Source organism: Erinaceus europaeus, chromosome X, assembly GCF_950295315.1.
Source record: "Erinaceus europaeus chromosome X, mEriEur2.1, whole genome shotgun sequence".
NCBI classification, from domain to species: Eukaryota; Metazoa; Chordata; class Mammalia; order Eulipotyphla; family Erinaceidae; genus Erinaceus; species Erinaceus europaeus.
The window spans coordinates 74,100,870-74,121,573 of NC_080185.1; the positions used below are offsets into that span (position 1 = coordinate 74,100,870).

General features: G+C 38.8%; 1 protein-coding gene across 4 annotated transcripts in view; it reads left to right on the forward strand.

The window, feature by feature from the left end:
- PHKA1 (phosphorylase kinase regulatory subunit alpha 1) overlaps window positions 1-20,704 on the forward strand; it is a 254,836-nt gene that overhangs the window by 48,884 nt on the left and 185,248 nt on the right. For all 4 annotated transcript variants that reach the window (XM_007526062.3, XM_007526063.3, XM_060182855.1 and 1 more), the window contains 4 exons: window positions 5,161-5,307; window positions 10,879-10,932; window positions 12,826-12,948; window positions 17,111-17,206. In XM_007526062.3, coding sequence (XP_007526124.1) covers window positions 5,161-5,307; window positions 10,879-10,932; window positions 12,826-12,948; window positions 17,111-17,206 — 420 coding nt within the window. The remainder of the gene's footprint in view (window positions 1-5,160; window positions 5,308-10,878; window positions 10,933-12,825; window positions 12,949-17,110; window positions 17,207-20,704) is intronic.

Below are 20,704 nucleotides of genomic sequence, written 5' to 3' on the forward strand. Positions count from 1 at the left end.
ACTCTGTATTCAAAGATGATAGAGAAGAAATATTTAGGAAGAATAATGCAACTCTATGAAATAGAAGACTCCATTCAAAAGATGGGTGTAAAAAGTTAAAGGATTTCCATAGGGAGAAGAGAGAGAAAATGGAGCAGAGGCCATATGCAAAAAGTCAAAGCAGAAAATTTTCCATACCTGAGCATAGATATGGAGGAAACTGAGAGTACACCCAAATTTCTGAATCAGAAATGGCCAAATACATTATCACAAAGCTATAAAGACTCAAAGTCAAAGAAAAATATTTCAGACTGCTAGGAAGATAAGAAAATTACATATAAAGTTAGTACTACGAGAGCTTTCGTTAGATTTAGTATCATTCACTCTAGAAACAAGGAGAATGTGGAACAACACATTAAAGTACTAAAAGTTAGAATTGCCAAACACAAATGCTGTAAAATTAGGCTTCAAATAAGAGGAAGAAATAAAGATCTTTTCAAATCCAGAGAAACTAAAAAATTTGCTACCAGCAATCTGGGTTTGTAAAAACTACTGAAAGGAGTCTCACAAGTAAAGACAAAAGACAAGCAAAGTGACTAGCAGTAGAATAGAACAAACAGCAAAAAGTGTTGGAGCACACGATAGATTTGGGGACGTAATTAGCATATGTCTAGGGCTGATACATGCAATTAGCATGTGGCTGTTGAATATAATTAGCATATGGCTGACATCAGCCTACAAACTTATGCACATCCACAAGTGATTGTGGGTGCATCATGACTAATTTAAGTGAGAGTCAGGCGGAAGTTGGTCTCGCTCTTTCCTGCACTCTATGCTTCTGGCTCCCTGCTTTCCTGAGCACTTGTGCACTTGTGGTGTCTGCCATGGCCACTACTTCTGGGACTGTACACGTGTAGCTCAGCTCTGGTAAAATTAGCTTAAAAGACTCATGCTTCTCCACTCATAAGGACTAGCCAACATTTGCCTCTTTACCATACCTAGTAACCACCATGTAATAAACCTTGATTGTTTTAAACCTGTGCCAAGCAGTCGCCCCTCCAGAGTCTTTTTGTATTTTAACTGCAATAAATAAGAAAGAACAATGAGATAGCAAAGAGAAGAGGAAACTTTGATCTATACTTCCAGTTGGGGGGGAAGTGATAGGAAGAAGAAGATAAGAGGGCTTTGAACTCCAGCTCAATAAGAACCCAGAGAGAGAGGAGGAAAAGGAGAGGGACATTTGGATGTAGTAATACTGTCATGAGTGGCTTGGAGGGGAAGAGAGGATTGGATCAGGAAGAAAAAGGTGCCAGTTATGTATAAATGTAGACAGTTGTAGAGATGATGATGATTGGCCCATGCCTACAACCTTAGGGCAACTGCAGTAGCTTGCAGTGGGGAGAGTGAAGATTCAGAACTCTGGTGCTGGAAACAGTAGGGATTTATATCCTCGTTGACATGTAATTTTGTAAAAATAAAATAAAATTTCCACCTGGGGAAAAAAAGAAGAGGAAAATGGACAGAGCAGCATAATCAAATGATGTTTAGACAAGACCAACTTTAAAAAGACTTCTACAGGAGGGGAAACACAAAGTAGAACTTGGACTGGGTTTGGTGTCTTGTACCAAAATAAAGGACTTAGGAGCGGGGGGGAGCTTGCAGGTCTCGGTGCATGATAGTGGAGGAGGACCTAGGCAAGGGGTCAGAATGTTTTGAAGAAAACTGAGAGATGTTACACATGCACCAACAACTGTATTTACTATAAACCATTAATTCCTCCAATAAAAAATAAAAAAGACTGTTCTAAATATAATAAGGTAGACGCTAATTTCATGGTTATTGGAAAACATGAAACAGAAATCCATACAAGTTCAAATTAAGTAATTGATAAAAACATTCTATAAAACCATCCATTGAAATGACAGAAACAAATGGGTAAAAATAAACAACCCAAAAATATCAGGATGTCTATAAGTAAACCACATACCACACATGTTACAATATGGAAGGACCTGGGTTCAAGCCTCCAGGCCCCACCTGCAGGGGGAAAGCTCCACAAGTGGTGAAGCAGTGTTGCAGGTGTCTCTCTGTCACTTTCCCTCTCTATCTCACCCTTCCTCTCAATTTCTGGCTGTCTCTATCCAATAAATAAAGATTTTAAAAGGTTTTTAAAAATATTGAGAATACAGAACTTTGGTGGTGGGTATAGTGTGGAACTATACATTGTAATATTATAATCTTGTAACAAACTATTAATAGAAAATAAAATTATAAAAAAGATTATCTATTAATGAGAGAAAGAATTAATGTAGGCCGAGTAGATATCATAATGCATAAGGGTTATGCAAAAAGACTCTGATGCCTGAGATTCTAAAGTGCCAGGTTCAATCCCCCCACTATCAGAAGCCACAGCTGATCAGTACGCTGATATAAATAAATAAATAAATAAATAAATAATAACAATACTTCTCTGTGACACAAGGTTATTATAAAGAGCTCCCACCATATTACATGAAATTTTCCGCTGTTGTCATATCAAGACTATATGGGAAAATGAGACCAAGGTGTCTTCCCCGTGTCTCTGTTTTGCTACTGTTTTGTTGCACAAAGAATTGTGGAGGCTATGGTCAGGCATTACATACATTATTTGGAGGAATGAAAACACACACCTAGAGATGTGTGTGTCATCCAAACAAAATGGTGAATCGTTGACAAACCTAGACACTTTCATAGATTTTATAAGGCCCTAGCTTCTTCCTTTCTAAGCCACATCTATAGTTTTACTACTTTCTCCCATGTTCTTCCTTTTTATTCCTACTAGGTAAGGGAAACAAAGAGCCTGACTTTCACCTCAGATGTTCTCCTGATTCACTTCCCTCTCAGTGATAGAGTCCAGGTCACAAAAGTTTTGAGTCTCAGGCAGTCTAGGTGTAACTGGAGTTAATCTGGCCCTAATCTTGACCCAACAGAGGATCTGTGGGTTTTGTTCCTATCCCTTTATTTTTTTTTACTTTTATTTATAAAATGGAAATATTGACAAGACTACAGGATAGGAGGGGTGCAATTCCACACAATTCCCACCACCAGAACTCTGTATCCTGTCCTCTCCCTTGATAGCTTCCCTATTCCTTATCACTCTGGGAGTATGGACCCAGGATCATTATAGGGTGCAGAAGGTGTGGCTTTTGTAATTTTTTCCCTGCTGAACATGGACGTTGGCAGGTCGATTCATACTCCCAGCCTGTCTCTCTCTCTCCCTGGTGGGGCAGGGATCTGGGGGGGGCAGGCTCCAGGACATATTGGTGGGGTCCTCTGCCCAGGGAAGTCAGAATGGCATCATGGTAGCAACTGGAACCTGGTGACTGAAAAAGAGTTAAGATACAAAGCAGAACAAATTGTTGACTAATCATGAACCTAAAGGCAAGAATATTGCATATGAAGATTTGGGGGTCTCTGCTAGTTGGAAAAAGCTAGTTGGTCTACTTTTAGGTATATTCCAAGGGGCCCATGACTTGATTAGTTTTTGCCTTCGCCTGACATCTAACATGCAGGTAGACCCAAGGTATTGTCTGGGGAGATGGTCTCATAGTTGGAAAAAGGACTTGAAAGCTGGGTCAGAGAAGACAGTAGCTCCCAAATGTGAGTATATAAATGTTGTTAACTGTAAACACCATCGATTTGATCTGGGGCCCATATTCAACACAGAAGCCTATGTAGCCTCTGCATCCCTGTAAATCTGAAATCACATTCTGTGGTTATTGCTAGGAACATTCCAGGCTGCACTAATTTCAGGACCCATCTTCCTTAAATGGTAGAGTATGTTGTCCAACCTCTCTTCGAAGAATGAAACATTTCCTACCATTGTTAATCCACACTGAGGGCAGGTCCTATAGGGGCCCAGAATGGGGTCCATTATGTTGTTCCTGATGAAGATGACAAGTGATAGTGGCAAGAGGGATCTTTTAGAGGACTAGGCCCATTATGTCTATGTGGGAATCCCAGGACTTCCTGACTAGGGCCCCATGAAATGGGGTGGCCTGGTAGTGACTAAAGAGTCATCATTAAAGTATGTCAGCCTGGCATACTATCTCTCTTTCCAAATATTGTGAAAGAACAAGATCTGGTCAGATTTTAGTGTTATTATAGTAGCCAGAGAATATTCTCTTTCCCCCTGTTTAGAATGGTGATATGTTTAAATGTTTAAGTATATATATATATATATATATATATATATATATATATATATATATAGTCAGTTTTGTTTAGTGTTAACTCTCCATATTCAAATGATTAACATTCTTCTCATTTGCAGGGTTTCAAACCCTGATTAGGGACCTCCAGTGTTTTATTGAATATAAACTCACTTTCTAATTTTAAAAATGCAAAGTTTTCAAGAATAAGTAGCATAATAGTTATGCAAAGAAACACTTATGCCTGAGGCTCTGGTAAAAAAAAAATGAAATGAGGGTTCCGGCGGTAATGCAGCGGGTTAAACACATATGGCGTGAAGCACAAGGACTAGCATAATGATCCCAGTTTGAGCCCCCAGATATCACCTGCATGGAGGTCGCTTCACAAGCAGTGAAGTAGGTCTACATGTGTCTATCTTTCTCTCCCCCTCTCTGTCTTCCCCTCCTCTCTCAATTTCTCTCTGTCCTATCCAACAACAATGGCATCAATAACAACAATAACCACAACAATGATAAAACAACCAGAGAAACAAAAGGGAAAAAAAAGCTTCCAGGAGCAGTGGATTCATGGTGCAGGCATGGAGCCCCAGCAATAACCCTGGAGGCAAAAAAAAAAAAGTGAGATTTTCTATGACAAAAGTCCATGTTAGGGTTATAGGTGCTTAGTCTTCCACATACTGCTGAGAGTAGCCGCATCTTCTTTTTTCTTTATACTTACAACATTGCTAATGAAGCAGCAGGATTGTGGCTGGAATGATGACTTTGAATATTCTTTGTTAGCAACCAGTTAAAAATTAGAATGGGCAAGCAATGAGACCAGAATGCTTATAAATCCTTTCTTACAGTAGTAGCTAGATTTCTAAGTTCCCACTGTTGAGTGTTTAGCTTATCTTCGGAATGATCTTCCATATAAATTATTTGAAATTAAAAGCTGCTAGTTTTATACTCCCAATCTGTTTACTAATGTGTCACATATGATTTTCTTCCTCAGTCTATCCTTAATTCATTACTCCCTCGGGCTTCAACATCCAAAGAGGTTGATGCAAGTCTTCTTTCAGTTATTTCCTTCCCAGCTTTTGCAGTGGAGGATAACCACTTGGTGGAGCTCACAAAACAGGAGATAATTACCAAGCTACAGGTATGTCTTTTCTTTCTCACTCTTTCTCTAGGAATGTAACTTTGGGGGGGGGGAGTTTGGTATCTATTTCCCACAAAATATCTACATATTTTAATATGAATGATTCACTTAACATGTAGACTACTCTAATTGTCATAAACCTGACCCACTTTAATTTATCACATTTACTTAACACTGTTTACCAGAATTGAGTGCATTCTGACAGATTTTCTAAAAAAATATTTTATTTTGTCTATTGTAATGAGAAAGAGTAGATACAGAGGGGAAGATACAGAGAGAGAGAGAGAGAGAGAAACAGAGACAGAGGCACCAGAACACTGCTCAGTTCTGGCTTATGGTGGAGCTGGGGATTGAACCTGGGACCTCAGAGCCTCAGGCTTGAAAGGCTTTTGCATAACCATTATGCTGTCTCCCCAGCCCCCTGACAGATTTCTAAGCCAGTGTTTTCAAGTATTTGTTACATTATAAAGTTAATTTTTTAAACAATAGCCAACTATTAATGATAATACAGGATCAAAAGTGGTTAATTATATTACTACTACTTTTCAAAATTCAGAAGGTCAAATTTTTAAATATTTTTATTGTGGGATTAATGGTTTACAGTAAACACAGTTGTTGGTACATGTGTAAAATTTCTCTGTTCATAGCAGCAAAATTTGTAATAGCCAAAGTGCGGAAACAGGTCAAATTTTTAGAGTAGTGATATAGACACTTAGGATTTCAAATAGGCTAAGAAATGTAGTCCAGTGGGATTTGAATTAAGCAAGCAAGGAAAAAGGTGGGAGAGGCCACAGGAAACAGGATATTGAAGACTTTTATTCTGGTAGACCCCAAAATGACTGAAAGTTGAAAGTTTCTTCATAAAAAAAAGTTACATAAGGGGCCTGGGTGGTGCTGCACCTGGTTGAGCACACATGTTACAGTCTGCAAGGACCTGGTTCCAGCCGCCGGCCCCCACCTGCAAAGGGAAAGCTTTGCGAGTGGTGAAGCAGAGCTGCAGGTGTCTCTCTGTCTCTCTCCTTTCCTATCATCCCCTTTCCCTCTCAGTTTCTGGCTGTCCCTATCCAATAAATAAATACAGATAAAAATAAAATAAAAAATCATCCATTTTTTTTTAAGTTACATAAGTCACATACATTTCAGTTTTCATAAAAGTCAAAATGAAGTGTTCTGCTTAGGACAAAATTTTTACATAAGATCACTGAATGATATGGATATTAGTAACACAAAGCTTATCTATGGCAGACTAAGCAAAGATTTAAGTTTGCTGTTTCATAAGTTCCAAGACTATAGAGTGCTTTTATACAAAAGCTCTGATAACATACAGTTATGTATAGGAACTCTTGTGCTTCTGGTTGATAGATCCTCTATGCTTTCATATGTAAAAATAATATAGAAATTTGTGAGAGGTTTTGCATAACTATTGTAGTTACCAAAAATGGCACAGAAATGACAACAACAGTACATCCATGCTTCATTCACATCTTCAACAAAGGCACTCTAACATAAGAATACTAGCTTCAGGCAGAGGGTAGATAGCATAATGGTTATACAAACAAACTCTCATGCCTGAGGCTCTAAAGTCTCAGGTTCAATCCCCTGTATCACCATAAGCCAGAGCTGAATAGTGCTCTGGTTAAATGAAAAAAAAAAAAAAAAAGAATACTAGCTTCAAGAGTAGCTGTTAAGCACTGGAGTCCCATTAGTTATATCAGAGTAGACAAACCTTACCCAAGTAAAATACTACTGTTAGAGATGAAACGGGTATAAGGTCATTTAAGTTCAAACACAGAGGTACAAATCTTTTGGAGCTCTAACTATTTGTGTTTGAAATGTGTGACCATTCTTACAACTTGTGGTCTTAAACTTTTGTTTTATAAAATCCAAAAGGGACTACCGAAGAAATCAATATAAGAAAGATTATATTAAATAAGAGAAGGAGGACCTAGAGGGGGTTGAATTATTATGTGGAAAACTGAGAAATATTACACATGTACAAACATGTACAAACTACTGTATTTTACTGTTGACTGTAAACTATTAATCCTCCTAATAAAGAAAAAAAGGAGAAAAACACAGAATTACACTTAAGCTGACAGGGAAAGCAAACACATTAAAAATATGAATCTTGCATGTTACTTATTGGAACAAGTCCTTCAGTAGAAGTTAGATAGCAGACATAAAATTTCAAGTAGATCACTTTATACTGTTCTAGCATGTCATTTTCATCAGTGCCCCATTAAACTAACTAGAAATTCCACGTCTGCATATTCCATTATAATAGTACTACACACTGCTGCTATCTGTATTGCCGCAGTCTAATAGTGAAAAAATGTTAGACAAAACAAAAGTGAAGGGCATCCTGCAAAATAGGTCATGAATACTCTTGAGAAGGGTTGAGGGGGCCACCCAGTTAAATGCATATACTACAGTGTGCACGGTCTCAGGTTCAAGCCCCTATTCCCCACCTGCAGGGGAGAAAGCTTCACAAATAGTGAAGCAGTGCTTCAGATGTCACTCTTTCTCCTTATCTCCTTATCTATCTCTCCCTCTCCTCTCAATTTATCTTTGTTTCTGTCCAATAAATAAATAACATTAAAAAAAGAAACATGTTGAGGATAAATAAAATAAAGATAAAACCTAAAGATCTCTCCCACAGTGGAATAGACTAGAGACACAACAAATAAATATTATAGGATCCTTAGATACTGAATAGAAAAGTCACTTGTGTAAAATCTCATTAGCTTTTCACAATTATTTCTCAATTATTATCCAAATAAATTGTGTATTTTAATTAATAGTGCCTAGGTTAATAAATGCAATTTTGATAAATTGTCTATGGTTATGGGAAATGTTGAAGAACATACATGGACTCTATACTGTTTTTACAACTCTTCTGTAATTCTTGAACTATCTTAACATCGAGAGAGAAAGAGAGAGAGAGAGAGAATGTGCGTGTTTTAGAGGTCTGGGTGCTGGTGCACCTGGCTGAGTGGCCTCAGGCCTTTGGTTCCTACCTGCAGTGGAGGAGCTTCACAAGTGGTAAAATATGCTGCAAGTCTCTCTCTTTATCTCTCTCCCTTCTCTCTCCCCTCTCTCTCTTCTCTCTCTCTCTCTCTATATATATATTTTTTCTTCATATCTCCCTATCTCTAGCCAATAAAGTAAAAATAAAATAAATAAAATGAATATTTTAAGCCTATATTTTCTTTTTTAATTTTTATTTATAAAATGGAAATATTGACAAGACCATAGGATAAAAGAGGTACAATTACACACAGTTCCCACCCCCAGAACTCTTGAAAGCTTTCCTATTCCTTATCCCTCTGGGAGTATGGACCCAGGGTCATTATGGGGTGCAGAAAGTGGAAGGTCTGGCTTCTGTAATTACTTCCCTGCTGAACATGGGCATTGACAGGTCCATCCATACTCCCAGCCTGTCTCTCTCTTACCCTAGTGGGGCAGGAATCTGGGTGGGGCGGGGCTCCAGGACACATTGGTGAGGTCCTCTGCCCAGGGAAGTCAGGTTGGCATCATGGTAGCATCTAGAACCTGATGGATGAAAAAGAGTTAAGGTAGAAAGCAGAACAAATTGTTGACTAGTCATTAACTTAAAGGCAAGAATATTGCAGATGAAGGTTTGGGGGTCTCCATTTTGGAAAAAGCTAGTTGGTCTACTTTTAGGTATATTCCAAGGGGCCCATGAATTTACTAGTTTTTGCCTGAGTCGGACAGCTAACATGTGGGTAGACCCAAGGTATTGTCTGGGAAGATGGTGTCATAGTTGGAAAAAGGACTTGAAAGTTGGATCAGGGAAGAGAGTAGCTCCTAAATATGGGGAAAACATATGAATATTGTTAACTGTAAACCCCATCGATTTGATCTGGGGCCCATATTCAGCACAGAAACGTATGTAACCTCTGCCTCCCTGTAGGTCTGAGCTCGCATTCTGTGGTCATTGCTAGGAACATTCCAGGCTGTGCTAATTTCAGGACCCATCTTCCTTAAATGGTAGAGTATGTTGCCCAACCTTCCTTTTGATAATGGAACAGTCCCTACCATTGTTGACTCACGCTGAGGGCAAGGTCCTATAGGGGCCCACAAAGAGATCCATTATGTTGTTCCTGATGGAGATGACCAGTGACAGTGGTGAGAGGGATCTGTTAGAGGTCTAGGCCCATCATGTCTGTGTGGGAATCCCAGGACTCCCTGACTAGGGTCCCAAGTGATGGAGTGGCCTGGTAGTGACCAAAGACTCATTATTAAAATATGCTGGTCTCTTGCCCTTATCCAGATTTTGTAGTTCTTACCTTGTCTGGCAAGGTTAGCTTTGGAGTGATTGAGGAAAGTGAAATAGGAAGTAGATGAGGTTATCTAGGTCTAAGTAGAAACTATTTGACTAGGTACTTTATGGTGTCTTTTAGGTCTTTCTGCTTGCTTGCTGCATTTATCGACTCAAGGCAAACTATTGTGCACTTTTGCTTTAAGGTATATATTTTCCCCTAACTTATGGATACATGGGTACATATGCCTTATCTTGTGGGCCCTGGTCTATATCTAGGTTTGAGGCTTTGTTAGGAAGTACACCATCTGAAATGGAATTAAGGAGTTCTGTGAGCTAGGATAGGTCTCACAGAGTAATGAAGCTGGAGGGTTGACATTCTATGCCTGAAGTCTCTGGACACAGTCTGAAGTGAAACATGCTGAGGTGGTACTGGTTGCATTGATTAGGTTGGGCTCAGCAGATGCAGTATCAATTGGTATGAATTCAGGAAAGCATGCAGGAAAGCAAGCCCCACCCCCAGAGGTTCCAGGACTGGGAGAAGTATGGGTTTTAAAGAGAATGGGAAAGGTTCCTGTTTTCTTAGGTTTTAAAAAGGCAATAGATAGTTATTGCTGTAATCAAATTATTTGGCAATTGGGTTAACTTTGAAAATCCCATTGTTAGGATCTGCTGTATCATATTAGACCTCACCATAATTTATGTTCTTTAATGCTACCTACATATGACTGTATCTTATAAAGTGACACCATCAGTTGCTTCTATTCTCCCTGGTCTAAGCTTATAGGTGATTTAGTATTTTAAAGAACAAGTAATTATTACAGATATAGTAACAATTTGAGCTCACTGTTAAAATTCAACCTGATTACCAATTTGAAGTCTTAAGTGCTTAGATTGAAGGAATATATACTCAGAGGAATATATACTTAGAGGTCTATGCATCAAAAAGTTTGAGCTAGTCTATGGTTACTTAATTGCTGTGTGAGCTATTCAACAGGACTACCGAAACTGATAATTGGCTATCATGGTGGAAAGCTATGGAGAGAGTAACACTAGAATCTCTGCTTTAGGAAAGAGCCTGTAACTTAGTCCTCACTGGAAATCATAATGGTGAAATCATTTTCTGATGCTGGGATGATTCCAAGGGTTGTTTAGTTTAGTTATATTTTAAATATGACATCTGTGTTGGTGATAGGTTATGGATATTGCTATTGCAAGAGATATATTTCTGATCAGTTATATGACTCTACAGATATACAAGTTTCTAATCTTTATCTCTGTTTTCTCAGGGTCGTTATGGTTGTTGTCGTTTTCTCCGAGATGGATATAAAACTCCTAAAGAGGTAATGTTCTTCCTTCTAAAATGAGCCCAAGATACCTCACTGATGGCACTTAGAGTAGTCACTAAATAAGGTAATGCTAACTACTATATAATACTTTTTGAGCCTAGTTTTCAGGTACTGTTTGTGAACCTTTCTGGACAATGAGTAGGGTGAAGTTCTTCACCCTCAGAAAATAGCTCCTGATGGATGCTGAAGTCAGCAAATGAAAGCTTAAGCAGAAACAGAACAGTTGTGTGGTCACAGAGTGTATTTAATAATTACAAAGGGAAAATATTTCTAACAGATTTTTCTGTCTCCCCTTTCACCTTTTGCAGTTGATTCATTCTAAACAGTACTTGATCTGGAAAAGTTAACTTCTTTTTAATTTAATTTTATTTTAGTTTTAATTTTTTTATTTATAAAAAGGAAAAATTGACAAGACCATAGGATAAGAGGGGTACAACTCCACAAAATTCCCACCACCAGATCTCTGTATCCCATCCCCTCCCCTGATAGCATTCCTGTTCTTTAACCCTCTGGGAGTATGGACCCAAGGTCATTGTGGGATGCAGAAGGTGGAAGGTCTGGCTTCTGTAATTGCTTCCCCGCTGAACATAGGCATTGACAGGTCAATCCATACTCCCAGTCTGCCTCTCTCTTTCCCTAGTAGGGTGGGACTCTGGGTAAGCAGAGCTCCAGGACACATTGGTGGGGTTGTCTGTCCAGGGAAGTCTGGTGGGCATCCTGCTAGCATCTGGAACCTGGTGGCTAAAAAGAAAGTTAACATACAAAGCCAAATAAATTGTTGACTAATAATGGACCTAAGGGCTGGAATAGTGCAGATGAAGAGTTGGGGGGGGGGGTCCTCCATTTTGTAGATAGCTATTAGGTATATTTTAGCATATAAGATTTCAGGCGTCTACGGCCATACCATCCTGAACACGCCTGATCTCAGAAGCTATGCTAAGCTGATTTCAGGCTCAGGGAAGAAAAAAAAAATACAAACATTGTTTAAGGCACAGATTACCTGGGGAGAGGCATTATAGTTTTCCTTTTTAGTCATCAAGCTCAAACTCTTCTGGTCTACTGTCACTTTATTACCCTTGAATTTGAATTCTTCCTTACCAATCTTAAACTCTGAAATATTAAAATAATCTCCTAAGCAGTTAAGTAACCTTTTTCTCAATTTTAACTCTCCTTCATTTCTCTTTAGTAAATCACTGTTACCTAGTTTATACTTTCTTGGAATTCTTTTCCTGTTCTAATCAGCATACTAAGCCACTATAATTCTTATCTTTCTATTCTTCCATTACTGAACCATAAGAATTTACCAATAATCTTTTCTTTGCTATTTGTTCACTGTACCTAGACTCTACATTTGTAATTTGTGCTTCACTTTTTAATTTGTGTTATTTTGTGATAATTTGTGTTATCACTTTTATAATGACTTCTAAACTCTCATTTCTTACTGTCCTAAACATTCCTACTTATATATGCTGCCACTACATCAAACTTATTAAGCATAAAATGCTCAACTCTATTGAAAATTAACTGACTCCTCTCTCTCTCTCTTCCTCCCTCTCTTTCTCTTAGATATTTTCTAAAATTATCTTAAGAGAATAAGTTAGAGTGGTGTTCTGGCATGGTTCTGGGGATCAAACCCAGAAATGTAAAGAAAGCACTTGTTCTTCCCACCAAGTAACCTCCCATGGCCTAATCTCACTTTTCTATAAACCTGTTTCTGGTCTCATTATTAACCCTGTTCTACTAGTTATGTCACATCAGACTACTTGCTGAGCAAGAGGAGTATTGCATGCCCCGACTTTTCTAGTCTGCCTTCCCTGAAATGATAAAAGTTATATATCTGCCATGCATCTCTGTTTTTTAAAGTGTTGACATAAACATTTTTATCAGGATCCCAATCGTCTCTACTATGAACCAGCTGAGCTGAAATTGTTTGAAAATATTGAATGTGAATGGCCGTTGTTCTGGACATACTTTATCCTTGATGGGATCTTCAGCGGTAATTCAGAACAGGTAATATGCAAGGAAAGAACTTTTCTTTTCTTGCTATTAGTGATTTAATAATGATTGACAAGACTGTGGGACAAGAAGGATACAGTTCTATACAGTTTCTACCAGCAGACTGCCATATCCCATCCCCTCCATTGGAAGATTCCCTATTCTTTATCCCTCTGGGAGTATGGACCAGACATCTCTATGGGGTGCAGAAGGTGGGAGGTCTGGCTTCTGTAATTTGCTTCTCCACTGTACATGGGTGTTGACAGGTCAATCCATACCCCCAGCCTGTCTCTATCTAGGAAAGAACTTTTCAGTGGAATGCTCCTATTCTGTTTTCCTTCTTCAATTAATGACTGTTTTGACCCTGTGTCCAAATGGAAGCCTCCATACTAGGAGTGAGACAGAGTTGTCCTGTACAGACCTCTAGATGAGGATATTAGGATAAGAAATAGTAGAACTTCTATACTCCCAGCAGGGGAGAAATAATATGGGGAAGATGAACAGCCAGCCCCCAATTCCAACTCTATCAGGACCTGGAGAGACAAGAGATTAAAATAATAATAATAATAATAATAATAATAATAATAATAATAATAATAATATATTCAGAAGTAGTAATAGGTGTAACTTAGAAAGGAAGAGAAAATGGGACCATGTGAAAAATGGGCAAATATAAAAAAAAGAAAAATGGGCAAATATATATAAATATAGACAGATAGTTATATAAATAATAGTCAACTGCTATCTGTGACCTTGGGAGCAGTATTGTAGCTTCCAGTGGAAGGAATGGGGAGACAGAACTTGGTGTTGGGAACAGTGTGGAATTAGACCCCTATAATCTTGTAATTTTCTAAATCAATGTTAAGTCACTAATAAAATAAAAATAATAGACCTGAATACTTTTGTTTTTATTTTTCTTTTTTTGGCTTTATCAGTGACTATTAAGCATCCCATGTATTCCTATTCACTCCAGTTTTCTGTTACATGTAAGAAGAATTTTTCTTTCTTCATTGAAAAAGAAAATAACCCTAGTGTTCTTTTTTTTTAATTATGCCCTAAACCTACTTTTATTTTATTTATTTATTTTTATTTAAGAAAGGATAAATTAAAAAATCCATAGGGTAGGAGGGGTACAACTCCACACAGTTCCCACCACCCAATCTCCATATCCCATCCCATCCCCTGATAGCTTTCCCATTCTCTAGCCCTCTGGGAGCATGGACCCAGGGTCATTGTGGGTTGCAGAAGGTGGAAGGTCTGGCTTCTGTAATTGCTTCCCCACTGAACATGGGTGTTGACTGGTCGGTCCATACTCCCAGTCTGCCTCTCTCTTTCCCTAGTAGGGTGGGTCTCTGGGGAAGCAGAGCTCCAGGACATATTGGTGGGGTCTTCAGTCCAGGGAAGCCTGGCCAGCATCCTGATGGCATCTGAAACCTGGTGACTGAAAAGAGAGTTAACATACGAAGCCAAACAAATTGTTGAGCAATCATGGACCCAAAGCTTGGAATAGTGAAGAGGAAGTGTTAGGGGGGTACTCACTGCAAACTCTAGTGTACTTCTGCTTTCAGGTATATATTTTGCAGTAGTTTATGGATACGTGTGAACATATGCTCTCTGTCACAGAAACCGGTGTATATCTAGGTTTTGGGACTTTGTTAGAAAGTGAACCACCTGGGATGGAATTAGAGAATACTATGAAAGGAAAGGTCTCACCCGAGTAAAGCTGAAGGGTTGTCATTCCACACGTGAAGTCTCTGGACACAGTCTGAGCTGAAGCATGTTGAGGTGGCAATCGTTGCGTTGATTAGGTTGCGATCAACATGCAGCTTCCTGGGCCAGTGGGGGGTGGGAGTGGGTGGGAGGGATGGGTCACAGTCTTTTAGTGGTGGGAATGGTGTTTATGTACACTCCTAGTAAAGTGTAGTCATATAAATCACTAGTTAATTAATATGAGAGGGTGAAAATTAATTGTATGTCTCGAAGTTTTTAAAACACAGACTGAGTCTTTTTAATATATAGGCTGTGTATTTGATATGCGGACTCTCTCAGAAGCCTAGACCAAGTAGATCAGAACCAATGGCACAGCTACATACAAGATACTGGGTACTATACAGCAAACCCTAACAAAAAGACTCTTCAAAGTTAACCCAATTACCAAATAATGTGATGATAACATTAACTATCCATTGTCTTTTTGAACCCTAAGACAGCAGGAACCTCACATCTCCACTATAGAGCCTATATTTCCCCCAGTCCTGGAACCTTAGGATAGAGCCCACTTTCCCACATGCCTCTCCCAATCCATATCAAATAATATTGCATCAACCGTAGTGTTCTTTGAAGTTTCCAGATAAAGACATGTTGTAATGAGGAACACATGTTCTTAAAAAGTTATCATACTCTGAATATTTAAGAAATACAATGGAAAAAGTAGATTTTTGAGGTACAACCATTCAAAGTTTGTCTGCAGTATATATATAAAAAATGATAAGAACCTAATAAAAACAAAACCTTTTTTTTTTTTTTTACCAGAGTACTACACAGCTCTGACTTTTGTGATGCTTGGGAATGGAAGCTGGGTCGGACCTTCAAGCCACAGACATGAAAATATATCACATAAACAAACCACAGTGCTATCTCTCTAGCTGGGCACCACAATTCTATATGTGTTAAATGGTTAAGCAACACATAATAGTTGTGGTACTTATACATAGTAAAGCATTCTGAGGTTATCATAAATGTGTGTTCCCCATGTTCCTAGGAATTCACCCACTCAGATTCTATGCCCATCACAGTGTAAGAATAAGAGAATAAATTAAACATAGCAAAAGAGTGAGACTAAAAAGGAAAATAATATGAAACAAACAAACAAACAAAAAAGTAGGTAGCAGTGGGGAGGAAATTAAAAAGAAGTATAAGCACAACCCCCTGCAACAGGGGTAGTCTTGAGAAGGTGGCTGCTTGGAAGTTATGAAATATTCAAAGGCGGGTTATCTGAAATCAGATAGGGAAAAAAGAAAAATTGTTACCCCACATGTAAACTAGTACAGATTACTGTACTTAATTGTTTGCGTGTGTTTTGTGTATTCTTACATGTTTCAGTTCAGCTCAGTGTAATCTCAGGATGAAACTGTACATTGGCAAACACAAAATTCATGTCCTATTCAAATTGTTTCATAGTATATCTAATATGTTGGGGGGAATTGTGTTTTCAGAACAACTGCTACAGAACTTGGCTGGAGTTGGTGTATTGCACCGAAGTAAAATATTCTGGGGTGGGTGGGGGGTGGGAGGGTTCAGGTCCTAGAACATGATGGCAGAGGACCTAGTGGGGGTTGTATTGTAAAGTGGAACACTGGGAAATGTTATGAATATACAAACTACTGTATTTACTGTTGAGTGTAAAACTTTAATTCCATAATAAAGAAATAAAAAATAAAAGAAACAACTGCTACAGTAGTACTGACTATATTACTTTTCTACCATAAATTCTAATTATTATTTTTTGTTCCTATGTAATGCTAATCAGCAGGTAGTTCTTAAGCAAACAGTGTAAACTTGAATGTTAAAGAAGATTAATTTGTAGCTAAAATAGAGTTTTAAGAAACATCACATATAAAGAAGCTATAATCAGGGTGGCACACAGTGGATAAAATAAACCTGTAAAACCAGACTGAAGTTCCAATCTGGACTCACACTTGACATGTGCTTTGTGATCTTCACAACTCTACCCTGAGTCTTAATATCCCTGTAAAATATATGTACATACCTCCTTGGGTAGTTATCAAAACTATAAATCGGATGTGAGGGCAATCTGGCTGAGACATCTGTCATCCCGTTGATCCCCAGGGTTGATTTGGCTAATCTGGCTGGCTAGGTGGGTGTCCTCTTCCTCCCTCACCATTCCATGTGCATCCCTCCCGAAGCTGCACGCTCGGTTGAAGAGGACGGCCTTTCCCGAATAGAGATGGACTGGTCTAGAACCTCCAAACAAGCTCTCAAATCACAATTTTTTTGTACTTCTACTTCTGTCCTATAGCAAGCATTTAGTAAATGCTACTTCTCTTTCCTCACCTTTACTTTGTGAATACACATCTTTGCAATAGTACTGCCTCTGACTACAACCCTTCTCTAGATTACCAAAGGAAACGTGATTTTCTCTTCCTTTTATCTGCAGGTTCAAGAATACAGAGAGGCTCTTGAAGCGGTCCTTATCAAAGGCAAAAATGGAGTCCCACTTCTGCCAGAGCTTTATAGTGTTCCTCCTGAAAAGGTGAGTCTGAACAGTGCTGGAACATGGAACTGGGAAAAGGGATGCAGTACCTTGATGGGACTAACTTGTTTGAGATAAGCAGTCTTTAATCTTCTGAGTTCAGTCTTCTAAAAGTTGGTCTTTTAGTACAGGACAATAGAAATTTGTTTTTTTCCTAAACGCAAGGACTGGTGTAAGGATGCTGGTTTGAGCCCCCGGCTCCCCACTTGCAGGGGAGTTGCTTCACAAGCAGGTCTGCAGGTGTCTTCCTCTCCTCCTCTCTGTCTTCCCCTCCTTTCTCCATTTCTCTCTGTCCTATCCAACAAAGATGACAACAGCAATAACTACAACAATAAAAAACAAGGGCAACAAAAGGGAATAAATAAATATTTTTACCTTCCACCTTCTGCAACCCACAACAACCCTGGGTCCATACTCCCAGACGGATAGAGAATGGGAAAGCTATCTGGGGAGGGGATGGGATATGGAGATCAGGTGGTGGGAATTGTGTGGAGGTATACCCCTCTTATCCTAAAGCTTTGTTAATGTCTCCTTTCTTAAATAAAAAAATTAAAAAATTGTTTTTTATTTTTTTGAGAATAAACACTCTCAAATATAGCACTCTTACATAGTGAAACAAGTCCAAAGCATTATTCCTATTCTCTATTGCTATGTAACATCTGCTATGTATGGGAGATATGCACTCTTCCATTTTTTTTCTATTTGTTTTTTTATTTGTGATTTAATGTCGATTTGCAAAACTACAAGATAACAAGTATACAACTCTGTACCATTTCCGCACCCAAAGTTCTGGATCCCCAACCCCTCCATTGTAAACTACAGCAATTATATTAAGATTATAGATACAGGTTAACTATTATTCCTACACCTGTCTATATTTGTATATATTGGATGGTTTTTTTATGATCCCATCTTCTTTTCCATTCTAAGTCACACATAAAACTATTACTTTGTCCCTCTCTTTTTCCTATTCTCTATCCAGGTCCTGATGGAGTTGAGGTTCAGAGCCCTCTGGCCATCTTACTCTTATCATTTCTCCCCCACTTAGAGTATGTATCAAAATTGTTTTTGGGGTGCAGAAGGCAGGATTTCTAGCTTCTGTAATTGCTTCTCTGCTGGACATGGGTGTTGGCAGGTCCATCCATACCCCCAGTCTGTTTCTATTTTTCCCTAGTTGGATAGGGCTCTGGAGAAGTGAGGTTCCAGGACACTGCCCAGGGAAGTCAGGAGGAATCATGATAGTGTCTGAAGCTTGGTGGCTGAAAGGTGGGACAGAATTATTAATGAATAGGAAACAAAAAGTAGGAATAGCAGATGAGAATAGGGATCTTAGGGTGGAAAGAAGCTGGGAAGTTCATTTTAGGAATGTTCCTAGGGGCCCATGACTATCATAGCTTTTGCTTGAGTTTGATAGCTAACATGGAGTTGGATAAAAATAGCATCTGGGAAGTTTGTATCAGAGAAGGGAAAAGGGCTAGAATGTTGGATTGAAAAAAAATCTGTAAATAAAATTAACTGTTTATCCCATCCACCCGACCCAGGACCCATATATATATTTAGCACAGGAGCTTGTATAACCTCTAAGCTCCTGTTGATCTGCGCTCTCAGAGCTTTCCCGCTTCAGGTGGGGACTGGGGGTTTGAACCTGGGTCGTTGTGCATTATAACATGTGTGCTCAGCCAGGTGTACCATCACCTGGCCCCCTAATACTGATTTGTTACTGCTGATCTTCACCAGAAAGACCAAGCCTGAGATGTCAACCTCCCAATCCTCAGATTGGTGAGATCTTTCCTAACACATAGGACTACCTAGTTTCACATTAGATGGCACATTAGATGTAACAAAGTTATAGATACTAGATACAGGCTAGGGTTTAGGGCACTGAGTACAGATACACATGTATCTGTAAGCAAGGAAAATTATATAACTCAAAGTGCTTGATAGCACTCTGTGATTAGACTTATACCTAATAAACCTGGGATCCTAGTAGAAGTACCTAAGCTTGAACTGTACTCAAAGTGTCTTTCACTCCCCGCAGTTCTGTTTGAAGTTTTTCTTTCATGCTTCCTAACTGCTTAGTGAACTCTGATTGACGTTCTTCTTTCATGCTTTCTAGTTTCATATAGAACTCTGTTCTGAGATCTTTTGTGCTTCTTAATTCATTAGTGAAATATTCTTTCAACTCTTGAGTATGTTTCTTCATACTATGCTTAGATTCTTGGAGAGTCCTCATAATGAGCTTTCTGTAGTCTTTCTCTGATAGTCTCTGTATGTCTATAATTTCTTGGAGTCACAGTTTCATTTCTGTGTTATTGATATTCCATGTTTTATTGTTTGTTTCTTCTATTTTTCTGTTTGTGCATTTATTGTGCTGGTTATTGCTGACCAGCAGGTGTTATTATTATGATCTCTATGCTTTTCTTTGTTTATATGTTGCTCGGTGGAGGAGGTGGGGGCTGGGTTGGGCTTTTTTGTTGTTACTTTCTGTGCTCCTTGTGGTGTGTGTATATAGTTACTCTGAATGATTTTGGTCAGTAATCAAGCCTCAGGGGTTTGTACTGGGCTGCATCTGTGTTGATAGCAGGACAAACTGCCAGTTGATGAGTATTTACTGCCAGCTGTGACAAATTACCTTGATGTTTGGGCAACAGACTGAACTTCTTATGGTCAGGAATACTCCCTGCTTTTTTTTGGTGTGTCCTTGCCTGAAATTTAGAAGGCTAAAACCCCTGAGGCAAGGATTAAAGGGTTGTAAGCTCCCTTCTCTTATCAACAGCATTGTGTGCTGCCTTGACTACTTGTTGACTGGAGAGGTAAAAGGCCAGGTACTGTGCTGCCCAGAGCACTGAATTCCTGTGTTTGGCTTCAACTCCATGCCCCTTCTTATTGCATACACACGTGTGAGCACCCACCTGAGGCTGCAGATGACTCAGTTGTAGTTGGTGAATTTTGTTAAGGTTGTAGATATTTATTGTTTTGTGGGAGATTGTTTCTGTTCCCCGTTACTCCATCGCCATGCCTCCTGGAAGTCTCCCATTCTTCCATTCTAGTGGGGCTTGGTGGAATAAACTCCAAGCAACTTCACAAGGTAACATAATAAATATGCAGATTTTTGGCCATTAACAATTCCTAGATTAGAATCTGCCTTTGGAGAAACTAATTTATATATATATATATATATATATATATATATATATATATATATATATATATAGAGAGAGAGAGAGAGAGAGAGAGAGAGAGATAGATAGATGTAATTTTTATTTATAAAAAGAAAACACTGACAAATACTATAGGATAAGAGGAGAAGACGGGTACAATGCCACACAATTCCCACCAGCAGCACTCCATATCTCATCCCCTCCCCTGATAGCTTTCCTTTTCTTTATCCCTCTGGGAGCATGGACCAAGGGATATTATGGGGTGCAGAAGGTGGATGGTCTGGCTTCTGTAATTGCTTCCCCGCTGAACATGGGCATTGACAGGTCGATTCATACT